The 15532-nt window shown below is 42.8% G+C and overlaps 1 protein-coding gene across 1 annotated transcript in view; it reads left to right on the forward strand.

Moving 5' to 3' along the window:
• Positions 1 to 15532, forward strand: part of MCPH1 (microcephalin 1) — a 237573-nt gene that overhangs the window by 96207 nt on the left and 125834 nt on the right. The window contains 3 exon segments of the mRNA XM_077811576.1: positions 2347 to 2424; positions 3082 to 3129; positions 3132 to 3155. Of these exon segments, the coding sequence (XP_077667702.1) occupies positions 2347 to 2424; positions 3082 to 3129; positions 3132 to 3155 (150 nt within the window).

The raw sequence follows: 15532 nt of genomic DNA on the forward strand, positions 1-15532 counted from the left end.
TTTTTGAGTGCTTGCTCATGTTGATTCCAATGAGGTGTGTGCGTGCTGTGTGCACAGTAGCCGGAAGGTTTTTCCCCTAGCAGTACCTGTCGGGTTGGATCAGGTGTCCCCTAGAGTTGCGCCTTTATGGCATCTATATAGGGCCCCGCCACCACTTCAGTTCCTTCTTACTGCCTATGATGGATAGCTGGAATGCTCGTTTGCTCTTGCTTCGGCAAGCCTTCTTCCTAGTAGTCTTCAGACTGTCTTTCTGTAAATAGTTTGATCAGTTAGTTAATAGTTGTAGTTAGTCATTATATAGTTGGATTCCAGTAGGGAATTGTTCTGGGGGTATCTCCTGCTTCCCTACCCCCCTCCCCATTCCTTAGTGCCGGGGCATGTATTGGTCCCGGGGGTTTAAACCCTGTGCAGCTTGTAACAAGCCTATGACCAGGAGTGACCCCCACACTTCTTGCTTGAAGTGCCGGGGGAATCGCATCAGAAGGACCATTGCAAAATCTGTAGGGGGTTTTGCCCCAGGACTCAAAAAGAAAGAGACCAACGGTTGAAGATCCTTCTGATGGAGGCTGCCCTCTGCCCCCACTCGGAGCCGAGTTCAGCCAAATTGATACCTAATACCTCAGCGTTGGTGCGCAGTGCTCCGACATTGACAAAGGAAACTTCGTCCCTGAGAAAAGACTCTGATACAGACGCACGGCACTGTTCCCCAGTCCCTGGGGCCCTGCAAGAAGAGGAAGCTGGACAGAGGGCGCTCATCCACACCGAGGCCGGGATGGAAGGACTGTGGTGCAATGAGACCCATTTTGGGCCAAGTAAGTGTGGCACCACCTAGCCCGGCACTGCTGACTCCTGCACTGACAAGGGGTCAGTCGAGTCCAGCTCCTCATGACTCCCCTCCTTGGGAGAGTCGTGGAGAGGCTTTGGAGCTGCCCTTCACACCGGAGACCTTTGAGGCGGCGAGAGAGCTCATCGCCTTCATGGCACTACCTTCCCCGTCCAGGCGAGACAGCCTAGATCTCCATCTTGGAATTTGAACGTTGTACTCAGTGCCATAATGCAGGTGTCCTTTTTACTTGATTATCAAAACGACTCTTCTGACTGCTATCACTTCTTCAGCAAGAAAGATGTTAGAGTTGGGAGCTTTATCCATCCTGCTGCATCTTTTACAAAGATAAGGTGGTTTGAGAATGGATCCCACCTTTATTCCAAAAGTGAATTTGATTTTTCATTAAGCACAAGGGATCTCATTGTCTTCTTTTTGTCCACATCCTTCTCACCCAAAGGAGAAACTATGGCATTTGTTGAATGTAAGATAAGCCTTAAAGTTTAATGTGAAAAGGACTGAACATAAGAAAAACAGACTGACTGGTCTTATTTCATCCAAGAAAAAGAGGTGCTAAGGCATCTAAATCATCAATCTGAGTAGATATGCTGATGCATTGCTGAGGCATGTAGAGCAAAAGGATTCAATTCTCCAATGGGCATCAGAGTTCACTGTTCATCTATTTAAAGTACAAGTGGTGGTGGCATCGTGGGTGAGAAAGGACAGGCTGGTTGCAATGAAATCTGTAAAACTGCAGCTTGGTCCTCCCTGTGTATATTTACCTTGTTTTACAAGATAGATATTCAGTTTTCAGGTGACGCAGCCTTTGTCATGTGGCTTCTGCGCACTGGTGATTCCTTAGGGTAAGGAAATCCTTTCTTTCAGTGACATTATTTTGTTCTCTCCCTAGGAATTTTGTCACTGCTGAGAAAATCCCACGCAGAGATCTGTGGACCTAGCCCTGAGAGAGACAATGGGAGAAATTGTGGTTGCTTACCTGAAAATTTTCCCTTTTTGAAGGAATAGGCCCACAGATCTGTTCCTCCCTAAAAAGGGAGATCTGTTTGAAGTTCTCTGCAGTAGTTAAATTTTTCTTCGAGTATTATTTTTGCAAGGTGCTGATGCAGGATGAGATTCATTTTTTGTTTCACAATCCAGAGAGGCTAGCTTTGGAAGCATCTCAAAACTGAGGGGGTCTCCAGAAGATAAGGGCTAGTCTCTTATCAGCCATCCAATCAGCTTTTATTCAAAACCTACAGACAGGTGGTTATCCACACTGAAGTTATGTGGACGTATTCCTTTGAAGAAAAGAGACTACAAGTAAGCAACCACAAATTCTTATTTTTAAACCTCTTATTAATCTGCAGGAAAACATTTCATTTAGGTTTAAAAAAAAGTGTAACCAACTATTCTAATTTCATTGTTAATTTTTAGTTATATTTTCAAAGTGGCTGCTGTTTTATTGCCTCTTGAAAAGTACAATGGAATTTTAAGTGTCTACTTACTACTTAACTTTATTTTAGGTACTGTGGTCTTTGGAATGTGGACATTGGATTTCAGAGGAACCATACGAACTGTCAGCCAATTTCCCTGCAGCTCCTGTAAGTTAAATGTTCCTCTGTTTGTGAACTTACATTCATTTCTCCGTTAAATGAACAGTTATAGAAGTTGGGGGTAATAATGGTGACTGGCTCTCGTGAATAAGTGTCTTTATTAGAAAAAATATAGATACACATATTCACTCTCTCTCCCCACTCTTGTCCAATCTTCCTTCCGGAACAGTATGCAAAACCTGTGGTACATGTAAACATTTAGAAAGAGATTCACTTGTTGAATAACTTCTGAGTAAATAAGGGCAGGTCTACATGTAAAAAGCTGCAGTGGCGCAGCTTTAGTGAAGACGTTACTTTGCTGACAGGAGAGCTTCTCCCATCAGCATAGTTAATCTACCTCTGGGAGAGGCAGTAGCTGTCGACTGGAGAAACTCTCCTGTTGACATAACACTATCTTCAGTGGCGGTTAGGTCGCTATAACTGCCTCGCTCAGGAGTGAGGATTTTTCACACCCCTGAGCAATGTTATACTGTTACACTAATGTAAGTTTGTAGTCTAGACCTGGGCTAAGTTTCATGTTTAAATATGCACGTTCTTGAGTTTTGTAGTATCATGTCTTATTTCTTGCTGTGCTCGTGTCTCAGTTGGAGACTATCGTAAGGTGGGAAAAGGCAACAGGCCACATCTTTAATACTTCTGTTCCAGATGCTGCTTACATTACTGTTTTTTCCACTGAATGGATTTCAGGAACTTAAAGTCGCTATGGGCTTCACAACCCAGTAAGTGAGTAATACAGAGCAGTTCTTCTTAAATGCTAGCTTCCCAGCAATGACTTGAGCATTTGTGCAGAAAGTTTTATTACCTGTATATACTGGGCTATCTCCAGGTACACCCCCACTTCATGTTGTCTGAAGTTATTAAGCAGTAAATTCGTTTTGGGCTTTAATACAAGCAGGATTGTACCAACCTGATGGTTGATCACATCACAAAAGGGTTTACAATTTGTCTTAGCTGTGTAAGAGATATTTTCTTCAGCTACTTGTTTCATATAGTGTTTCAAACATTTTGATGAGAGAACATATAACTGGTGATTGAACTTTCCTAACTACAATTTTTTGAACTTGGGATTTTTAAAACCATTTTACATTCGTAATAGTTTTACCCAAACATTTCCAAGATAAGGGTTTCTCTTTGGTTTTAAATAACATGCTATTATAGTGTAGATAAAATACAAGTTATTCTAAAATGACTGTGTGACCGTGAAAAGAAACTAGTGATGCATTTATAGATTTGTTTAATGTAAGAGTCCTTTCAGAGAGAGGTAGAGGGATGTTTTGTGGGGCAGCAAATAACTAGCATGTTGTTTTCTATCCTGGTAGGTGTGCTGCTTCTGTTGTGTCAATCATTGTTCATAGAGTATGTTGAAGAGAGAAGCGGGAGAAAGCCAGATGATTTTAGCTTAAGGCTGTAGGGTTTTCTGTTTCTTTTAAACCCTTTTTCATGTTAATAACTTGGCATGTTATCAGTAGTTTTGCACAACATTCTGTAAAACCCCTTGAGAGTGATTTCTGCCTTTTGTTAACTTCCTCACTTCTGTCTAATATCTGCTTATCACCTTCATTCCTTCAGTAAAAATGGGAAGGCTTGGGGAACATTGAAAAGGCAGGTTGAGGCACATCAGGGCTGTGCAGAGAGTTAGTTTTGTTTTTGTCTGTGTTGTACTTTATCTGTGAATAAGTGAATCTATCATCTTTTCAAACATTCCCATCTCAAGGTGTTTTAATTTTTCTTGTTGTAATTAGTTGCGCTCAAAAGGGTTCCCTCCCTTTTCTTATTATACCTCATAAGAAGCATTTAGGAATGGAGAAATATAGAATGCTTATGCTTTTGAAGGTTGTTGGGGAAGGAGGCAGGAAAAGGCACTCTTACTACTTTGTAGTCGCTTCTTGCAGTCACTGCAGGCTGTGGTAAAAGTCACTGAATGGTTGACATTGCCTCATCCGACACCTGTATAGTCTTTTTAGATAGCGTTTGTGTGATGTTATTGATATAATCTGTAACTGTATAGATCATTGTTGCAACCACTGTTATATATTTGCAGCAAATATTGTATAAAGGTTATCATGTAAGGGGTCTATGGAGAGGTTATGGTTTGCTGGTTATGATTATGCTGTCTATATGTGTGTATCATTTTTGTAGTTGAAGTTATGAATATTGGCTCTATACTGTCTGTATTTCAAACTTATGCTATGCTTCTGACCCCAGACAAGTTGGTGTCAGCTCTGCCTAGCCTGCTTGATGGCACATTAAGACCATCAGCTATACAATTGACCCATTGAGAGAAGGCAGATAGGCCTTGTGACTCAGCAAAGTATGCAGGGACTTGCCCATGTGACTCCAAACTCCATTTTGCTGTAATTTTCCACAGTAAGGACAAAGAGGTGTTTTTACACCTGGAAAAGACTATAAAAGGCTTATGCCTCATCTTCATCTTGTCTTCAGACCTGCTTCTTACCTCTGGAGGGATTTTGCTACAAACTGAAGCTCTAAACAAAGGAATGAATGACCCATCCCAGCTGTGGATGTACTCCAGAGACTTGATTCGAACCTGGAGTTTATTCCATCACTTCTACAAGCCTGAACCAAGAACTTTGCCATTACTGTATGTAATTGATTCCATTTAACCAATTCTTGCGCTCATCTACATCTTTTTCCTTTTATGAATAAACCTTTAGATTTTAGATTCTAAAGGATTGGCAACAGCATGATTTGTGGGTAAGATCTATTTGTACCTTGACCTGGGTCTGGGGCTTGGTCCTTTTGGGATCGAGAGAACCTTTTTTCTTTTACTGGGGTATTGGTTTTCATAACCATTTGTCCCCATAATAAGTGGCACTGGTGGTGATACCAGGAAACTGTGGTGTCTAAGGGAATTGCTTGTGTGACTTGTGGTTAGCCAGTGGGGTAAAACCAAAGTCGTCTCTGTTTGGCTGATTTGGTTTGCCTTGGTGTTCACAGAAACCCCAGCCTTGGGCTGTAACTGCCCTACTTTAAGCAATTTGTCCTGAATTGGCACTCTCAGTTGGATCCTGCCAGAACCAGCATTGTTACAGTTTGCACCTTAAATAAGCCATGAAATCTTATTTAGTTAGAAAGGCATCTAAAATTGATTAATTGAATTCTAAACACAGGGCTGGCCTTACCATGAGGCAAATTGAGGCGGCCGCCTCAGGTGTCAGACTGTGGAGGGGAGCACCACTAGGACCCAGAGTATAGAAAATTGTGTCTGCTGCTGGTGCATATGTATTCTCTCTGCTCTAGATGCACAGAGATGGTGGAGTGCTGTGCTGGAGGAAGGAGGGCACAAGAGACATAACAGGCAGGCAGGAGAAAAGGTGAGAGGGAATAACAGAAAGCAGCAGGAGCTGCAGGGAGAGAGAGGAGGAGGATCCTCTTATGTACCTCTCTAGCATCCCCTGGACTGATTAACACCAGCTTCTATGGGAACTTCCTGTTTCCTGCTGCTTCCATGAACCCACTTGAGGACAACAGGCAGTCAACTGAAGTAGCAGGAGCCAGTTAGCAGCGTCTTAAGGACCTATCTTCCCTCACTCAGGCCCTGCTACCAGCCTGCTTAATTTTCTCCTTCAACTGAGTGTTGAGAGCCACTATAGTTGGCATGGAACAGCAGTCATGAGTGAAAGAAGAAAACACCCTTCTGGGGCAGCATTCAGAAAAAGAAAGAAAGCAAAGGAAGCTTTTCCATCTAAGCAGGAAGGATCTCTCCTGAGATACATAGACACAAATGTTCACAATGAGCCTTCCGGCCCCAGTGAGGATGAGAGTGGTGAGGAGATGCCTGATCTTCCAGTTAGTCAGAGTGCAGGTGACCTGGCAGCTACTGCAGGATCCATATCTCCATCTCAAATGGATGTAACCGTGCACATTCCTGAAGAAAAGTGTAGATCAGAGAAGAGTGTGGTGGAGGCGCAAGAAACGGCTGCTGCTGAGTTTAGTTCTTAAGTCTAGATGATCCAGGACTGTGGACACACTTGAGCAGTAGCCTGAGGGACTTCCTTCTAATGCATGGGCCACAGCAAGTGAAAAACTTCATGTTCTCTAAAGACAATGAAAATAGAAGTTTCCATCCAACACATTACTGGCGTGAAATCCCCAATGGTGACAAAGTGGAGAGTCCATGGCCTATGTACTCAAAAACACAGAACGCTGCATACCGTTTTTGTTGCAAACTCTTCCAGTCTAATGTTCCAGCCACATTGGGTTCTACAGGAACAAAGGACTGGAAAAATCTGGCTAGAAATCTTGCATGCCATGAGAAGGCAGCAAATCACCAGAGAGCATTCCATAGGTGGAAAGAGCTTGAGATGAGACTAAGGTTAAAGACCACCATAGATGATCAGCATCAAGAGAAGATTGCATCAGAGTCTCTTTACTGGCAAAATGTTCTGAAAAGGCTCATTGTGAGCGTGCTCGTTACCCAAAACCTAGCACTGCATGGCACTTCATGCCAAACAATGGAAACTTCCTTAAAATTGTGGAGATGATGGCTGAGCTTGATGCTGTACTCCAGGAGCATCTAAGAAGAGTCACCACCCAAGAAATGTACACACACCACTACCTTGGAAAAAGAATTCAAAATGAGATCATACAGTTACTGGCAACAAAAGTCAAACAGAAGATTTGTGGCAGATCTGACGTCAGCAAGATATTACTCTGTTATTCTGGACTGCATATCTGACATCAGCCATATGGAACAAATGACTTGAATGGTGCGTTCTGTAACAACAACTGAACTTAGTGAAAATGTCCCTTCAATGGTGACTGTCAGAGAGCATTTTCTAGAATTCATTGACTTTGATGACAGTGAACAGCAGAGAGGCTAGCAGAGGGAGTTTGCCTGGGATCTGCCTGAGAGGAGGTACGCTAAGGGCTGCATTAAGGAGGCTGTGTTGGTGAGTGTCTGAGTGTCTGTTGTGGGGACAGTTTGACCGTGTGCTTGACTGGTTGTTTGAAAAGTGTGAATTGGGAGTGCTTTGTTCCAGGTGAGCCTTGAGTGGGCCTGACTGTTATAAAAAGCCAGTCAGCTGCGAACCAGCTGAGCAGCGAACAGCAGAGAGGCTAACAGAGGGAGTTTGCCTGGGAGTTCGCCTGGGGAGAGCCCACTGAGGCTTACATCTTGCCGGCTTCTCTGAGTAGTTACTACAATTCCTGAGGAAGCTCGTAGAAGGAAAGTAATATGGATGGGGAGTGTTCAGCTGTTGTGACCTGCACTGGATGTGCCATGTTTGTCTTTCTTCCACAGGACAGAAGCGACTTTCTCTGTACAAAGTGCAAGCTGGTCTCCATATTGGAAGAGAAGGTTCAAGGTCTGGAGCAACAGGTATCGACCCTGCGTTGCATAAAAGAAACTGAAGATTTCCTGGACAGAGTCAGGATGTGCTTCTACGGAGACAACGTTCTGAAGGTTCAGAGCAGGCTGCACTGCGGGGACAGGAGGACGGTGAAGAAATTTGGCATCATGTGACCTCCAGAAGAAGAAAGGGGAGCATCCATATACTAGCAACGCAGATACAGGTAAGTAACCGTTGTCATGTTCTCTCCACAGGTATTAATGCAGAGAGTGGACTAGATGATACATCTGAGGGAAGGGAACAGAAAGAGACTCTGCTGATTGGAAGGCATGAGATGCACTGTCCTAGGGTTGGGGGTTCCACGACCACCGCTCCCAAGAGAAGGAGGCGGGTGGTGGTGGTCGGGGACTCTCTCCTCAGGGGGACTGAGTCATCTATCTGCTGCCCCGACCGGGAAGACCGAGAAGCCTGCTGCTTGCCAGGAGCTAGGATTCACGATGTGACTGAGAGACTGCCGAGACTCATCAAGCCCTGGGATCACTACCCCTTCCTGCTTCTCCACGTGGACACCAATGATACTGCCAAGAATGACCTTGAGCGGATCACTGCAGACTATGTGGCTCTGGGAAGAAGGATAAAGGAGTTTGAGGCACAAGTGGTGGTCTCGTTCATCCTCCCCGTGGAAGGAAAAGGCCTGGGTAGAGACTGTCGAATCGTGGATGTCAACGAATGGCTACACAGCTGGTGTCGGAGGGAAGGTTTTGGATTCTTTGACCATGGGATGGTGTTCCAAGAAGGAGGAGTGCTAGGCAGAGACGGGCTCCACCTAACGAAGAGAGGGAAGAGCATCTTTCCAAGAAGGCTGGCTAACCTAGTGAGCAGAGCTTTAATCTAGGGTCACCGGGGGAAGGAGACCAAAGCCCTGAGTTAAGTGAGGAAGTGGGATACCGGGAGGAAGCACGAGCAGGAGCGCGCGAGAGAGGAGAGCTCCTGCCTCATAATGAGAAAGAGGGACTATCAGTAAGTTATCTCAAGTGCCTATACACAAATGCAAGAAGCCTGGGAAACAAGCAGGGAGAACTGGAAGTCCTGGCACAGTCAAGGAATTATGACGTGATTGGAATAACAGAGACTTGGTGGGATAACTCACATGACTGGAGTACTGTCATGGATGGATATAAACTGTTCAGGAAGGACAGGCAGGGCAGAAAAGGTAGGGGAGTTGCATTGTATGTAAGGGAGCAGTATGACTGCTCAGAGCTCAGTCTGAAACTGCAGAAAAACCTGAGAGTCTCTGGATTAAGTTTAGAAGTGTGAGCAACAAGGGTGATGTTGTGGTGGGAGTCTGCTATAGACCACCGGACCAGGGGGATGAGGTGGACGAGGCTTTCTTCCGGCAACTCACAGAAGTTACTAGATCGCAGGCCCTGGTTCTCATGGGAGACTTCAATCACCTTGATATCTCCTGGAAGAGCACAGACAATCCAGGAAGTTTTTGGAAAGCATACAGGACAATTTCCTGGTGCAAGTGCTGGAGGAACCAACTCGGGGCAGAGCTCTTCTTGACCTGCTGCTCACAAACCGGGAAGAATTAGCAGGGGAAGCAAAAGTGGATGGGAACCTGGGAGGCAGCGACCATGAGATGGTCGAGTTCAAGATCCTGACACAGGGAAGAAAGGAGAGGAGCAGAATACAGACCCTGGACTTCAGAAAAGCAGACTTTGACTCTCTCAGGGAACTGATGGGCAGGATCCCCGTAGAGAATAACATGAGGGGGAAAGGAGTCCAGGAGAGCTAGCTGTATTTTAAAGAATCCTTATTGAGGTTACAGGGACAAACCATCCCGATGTGTAGAAAGAATAGTAAATATGGCAGGTGACCAGCTTGGCTTAACAGTGAAATTCTTGCTGATCTTAAACACAAAAAAGAAGCTTACAAGAAGTGGAAGACTGGACAGATGACCAGGGAAGAATATAAAAATATTGCTCGGGCATGCAGGAGTGAAATCAGGAAGGCCAAATCACACCTGGAGTTGCAGCTAGCAAGAGATGTTAAGAGTAACAAGAAGGGTTTCTTCAGGTATGTTAGCAACAAGAAGAAAGTCAGGGAAGGTGTGGGCCCCTTACTGAATGAGGGAGGCAACCTAGTGATAGAGGATGTGGAAAAAAGCTAATGTACGCAATGCTTTTTTTGCCTCTGTCTTCACGAACAAGGTCAGCTCCCAGACTACTGCACTGGGCGGCACAGCATGGGGAGGAGGTGACCAGCCCTTCTGTGGAGAAAGAAGTGGTTCGGGACTATTTAGAAAAGCTGGACGAGCACAAGTCCATGGGGCTGGATGCTAAAGGAGTTGGTGGAGTTGCTAAAGGAGTTGTATCACAGAATCACAGGGTTGGAAGGGACCTCAGGAGATCATCTAGTCCAACCCCCTGCTCAAAGCAGGACCAATCCCCATTTTTTGCCCCTGATCAACTTAACAGCCCCCTCAAGGATTGAACTCACAACCTGGGTTTAGCAGGCCAATGAGCTATCCCCCATGTGATTGCAGAGCCATTGGCCATTATCTTTGAAAACTCATGGCGATCAGGGGAAGTCCCGGACGACTGGAAAAAGGCTAATGTAGTGCCCAGCTTTAAAAAAGGGAAGGAGGAGGATCCGGGGAACTACAGGCCACTCAGCCTCACCTCAGTCCCTGGAAAAATCATGGAGCAGGTCCTCAAGGAATCAATTCTGAAGCACTTAGAGGAGAGGAAAGTGATCAGGAACAGTCAGCATGGATTCTCCAAAGGCAAGTCATGCCTGACTAATCTAAATCTCTTCTATGACGAGATAACCAGCTCTGTCGATGAGGGGAAATCGGTGGACGTGTTGTTCCTTGACTTTATCAAAGCTTTTGACACGGTCTCCGACAGTATTCTTGCCAGCAACTTAAAGAAGTATGGGCGGGATGAATGGACTATAAGGTGGATAGAAAGTTGGCTAGATTGTCGGGCTCAAGGTAAAGTGATCAATGTCTCCATGTCTAGTTGGCAGCCAGTATCAAGTGGAGTGCCCCAAGGGTTGGTCCTGGGGCCGGTTTTGTTCAATATCTTCATAAATGATCTCGAGGATGGTGTGGATTGCACCCTCAGCAAGTTTGCAGATGACACTAAACTGGGAGGAGAGGTAAATAGGCTGGAGGGTAGGGATAGGATACAGAGGGCCCTAGACAAATTAGAGGATTGGGCCAAAAGAAATCTGATGAGGTTCAACAAGGACAAGTGCAGAGTCCTGCACTTAGGACGGAAGAATCCCATGCACTGCTGCAGACTAGGGACTGAATGGCTCGGTAGCAGTTCTGTGGAAAAGGACCTAGGGGTTACAGTGGACAAGAATCTGGATATGAGTCAACAGTGTGCCCTTGTTGCCAAGAAGACCAATGGCATTTTGGGATGTATAAGTAGGGGCATTGCCAGCAGATCGAGGGACGCGATCGTTCCCCTCTATTTGACATTGGTGAGGCCTCATCTGGAGTACTGTGTCCAGTTTTGGGCCCCACGCTACAAGAAGGATGTGGAAAAATTGGAAAGAGTCCAGCGGAGGGCAACAAAAATGATTAGGGAACTGGAACACATGATTTATGAGGAGAGGCTGAGGGAACTGGGATTGTTTAGTCTGTGGAAGAGAAGAATGAGGGGGGATTTGATAGCTGCTTTCAACTACCTGAAAGGGGGTTCCAAAGAGGATGGCTCTAGACTGTTCTCAGTGGTAGCAGATGACAGAACAAGGAGTAATGGTCTCAAGTTGAAGTTGGGGAGGTTTAGGTTGGATATTAGGAAAAACTTTTTCACTAGGAGGGTGGTGAAACACTGGAATGCGTTACCTAGGGAGGTGATGGAATCTCCTTCCTTTGAAGTTTTTAAGGTCAGGCTTAACAAAGCCCTGGCTGGGATGATTTAGTTGGGGATTGGTCCTGCTTTGAGCAGGTGGTTGGACTAGATGACCTCCTGAGGTCCCTTCCAACCCTGATATTCTATGATTCTATGATACTACAGGAGCTGGTATGACAAATGTGCTTCTTAAAAAGCTGGAAGATACGGGAATTGCGATAGCTGACATGAGAGGTCAGGGCTACGATAATGGTGCCAACATGAGAGGAAAGAACAGAGGAGTGCAGACGTGGATCTGAGAGTTAAACCCTCGAGCTTTTTTTGTCCGATGCAGTTCTCATTCATTGAATTTGGTGGTCAGGGATGCAGCATCAGCTTCTACTGAGGCTGCTGAATTTTTTAATGTAATTCAAAGCATCTATATATTTTTCTCTGCATCAACTCATCAATGGTAAATTTTGAAGCAACATCTGGAAACATCCTCTCTGACACTGAAACCACTGAGTGCCACACGATGGGAAAGTCAAGTGGAGGTGATAAAACACCAATTTGGAAAGATAGATGATGCCATAGTTGCCATTATGGAGGATAACGCTATGACAGGAACTGTTCATGGGATAACAGTGGCAGAGGGAAATGAAATCACTAGAAACATACATAACTTCAAATTTCTGTGTGGCTTAGTGTTGTGGCATGACATACTGTTTGAAATAACTGTTGTAAGCAAGAGACTCCAAGGTGTTGACCTTGATATATCTGGAGCAATGGAACAACCTGACAAAACAAAGTCATACTACAGTCTTACCGGTCAGATGAGGGATTTCAAAACGTTCTGAAGAGTGCACAGAAGTTGGCACAGGAACTTCACACGGAAGCTATTTTCCCACCCATTCAAGAATACAAGAGTCACCGAAGAAGAAGACGACATTTTGATTATGAGGCATGGGATAATCCCATAAGAGACCCCAAACAACAATTCAAAGTTGAATTCTTTAACCAGGTGCTGGATTATGTAATACAGCCAGTTGAAGAACTTTTCATGCAGCTCAAGGAACATGCAATATATTTGGGCTGTTGTATGATATTCCAAAACTCCTCGCTATACCTGACGAAGACCTACACCAGAATGCAGGGCACTAGAGACAGTGTTGACACATGATGACATGCGCGATATTGATGTGAGTGATTTAGGTGATGAACTGAAAGCCCTTTCAAGATACATTTCAGCAGGATCAACTCCAAAGGCTGTTCTGGAATATCTGTGCACAAATAAGATGACCACCCTCTTTCCAAATGCTTTTGTTGCTGTGCGCATACTTCTAACGCTTCCTGTAACAGTTGCCGGTGGAGAACGCAGTTTCTCCAAGCTGAAGTTGTTAAAAACATATCTACGCTCCACGATGACACAGGAGAGGCTGGTCGGCCTTGCAACAATTTCAATAGAGCATGAGCTGGCCCAGACTGTGGACCTTCAGCAGGAAGCAGTTCAAATCTTTGGAACCAAGAAGGGACGGAAAGCACCACTTTGATTATTCAAACAGATAAAAATGCCAGTGTTTACTATGCAGACAAGAAAAGTTACATTTGCTGTTCAGGCGTTTGAAAGTTAAGTGTTACTTAAAATTTTTGAACAAGGCGTTTTAAGTTGTTAGTTCTCCTTTATTGGGGTACTTTTACTCAAGTGCCAAAATATTGTGGGTTGGCCCTGTCTAAACATTAAGGTTTGATTTTAAAAAAAACTACAGAGTTTTCAAATAAAATTAGAGATGGTAATTACAGAATGATGATTTTAAGACTTTGGTTGGGGTAATGATCAAGGTTAATACCCTGGTAATGATTGAGAGTATTGGAAAATCAAACTAGACCAGCAATGTCTGCTTGTTAGATGTGCTGAAAATTTTGAGCAACTCAACAGATAATTTTTAACAATATCATGAAACAAGAATTCATATTTTACAGATCTGACTCAAGCAACTCAATTCCTAATAGGAAAAAATAATTAAACCTTAAATCAGCATTAGTTTCATCATCTGATATTGTCCCTGTACTTTCCTTAGACAAACTGAAGATTATAGTTGAGGACAAGGAAGCATGGTTTTTATTTAATGACTGACCAGTCATTCATACTGTATCCATTGTTGTGCTGTCTGATACCAAGAGGTTCCTTAATGAGCACTTTTAAAGAATGGATTGTTGCTGTGGGTAATGACCTAAATCTTTCAGAAGTTGAGGATATCTTTTGTATTTCTTCATATGGATAAAAGTATTATGAGTATTTTGGTGATCTATTGAATTAAAAATGGGGAATAAAGTATCATTCCATTGTGAGACGGCTGTTTTATGGAAGTGATTTACAAAGTAATCTTTTGACTTAGTATGTTTGAAGAAGAATGTTATAAGCTTGATAGAAGTAATATTACATTTTTAAATAACGGTCTTAAGTATTTTACATAATAGGCAAAATATAATTGTTAGGGCAACTCAATTAACTTTTAATTCATGGGGTTCATATAAAACACTATGAAGTATTATTTTTATAAGTCTCATAATGTATATTTTGCCTCTATTCTCCTTGACTAATTCTGATACATTACTTGCTACCAGTACAGCAGTCTGTTTTTGCCACTGAAAGCAAGTAACTTGGGTAACTTTTTGAGAGCAGTTGATTTACAACAATATGGTTCTTCTTAACTCATTTCCCAACATCAGTCACAATTACTGATGTAATGTGCATATAGAAAAGATAAAAATACTTTAACATGTTTTGTTATCTGAGCCTCAGAAAAATCTAGAAAAATTTTCTGTACCGGAAACATGCTTTTTTGTTTCACTTTTGGAACTCAAAGTTCAATAGCGGTCAATGAAAAATTTCTAAAATTGTCGTGTTGGGGCTGATATCAAGCATGAGAAATTTCGACCCAGAAGTTATTTTTTTGGTGTGACTTCTATAAAACATTGAAAGGGTTTAGAAGAGAAGTGTCTTCTGAACCTTAATTTTAGCATTTCTGTCAATACTCTATAATACATACTTTTTCAGCATATTGTTACAATAAACATTGGGAAAAATCACCAAATAAAGCCATTTATTCACTTAAAGATCTACATTGAGGCCTAGATTATCACCACACTCAGAATTGTCTGAGTCTCATGCAGCTATTTCCCACACAGAAAAACTGTCTGACCATAGGATATTTTTAGGTTTCTCTTCTTTCTCTTTCTAAAATGTAATAACATTTATCTTAAGAAATAACATGACCTTTTTTCCATAAAAGAGCAGATTGGTTTTAAAGAAGTTATTAAAGTTAGCTTATTTTTCACAAAGGGTCTAAACAAACATCACCAGGTGATATTTAATTGCATGGAGAACAGCAGTTGTCTGATGTTTAAGTGAGGCAACAGCATTATGTAATACTTAATTCTCAGTTGTTATACATTAAACAACTAGAAAGGGGAAAAAGTGCAATCTTCATAGAAAATGTAATAAAACACACGATAGTATACTATAATTGGCAGGATTGTTTGTACTTTAAAATATCAACGGCAATAAGTACAACATCTGATAGTTTAAAAAAACCCTTAAAATAGTGATCAATTATACACAGTATTTTCCAAGAATAAATGCAAAGCACTTAAATGGAGATGCTATTTCTCCTAAGAGTGTTAAATAAACTAATGTGGACTGCAAGAAAAGCCCCAAATAAGTCTAAATGTTATTTAGAAACCTTTGCAAAGGAATGTATCCTTTAATTATGACAATGAGCTAATTACAAGGCACTATATAGTTTTATGTACATAAACTACAAACAAGGTATGGGATAGAAAAATAGTTCTAGATTTAGATTGCAAGTTAGGAGAGTTTTATATTAATGTTTTATTAAAGTTCAGTGATGAGCACAAAGGCGCATTTCTAAAACT

This window comes from Eretmochelys imbricata, chromosome 3 (genome assembly GCF_965152235.1).
Source record: "Eretmochelys imbricata isolate rEreImb1 chromosome 3, rEreImb1.hap1, whole genome shotgun sequence".
NCBI classification, from domain to species: domain Eukaryota; kingdom Metazoa; phylum Chordata; order Testudines; family Cheloniidae; genus Eretmochelys; species Eretmochelys imbricata.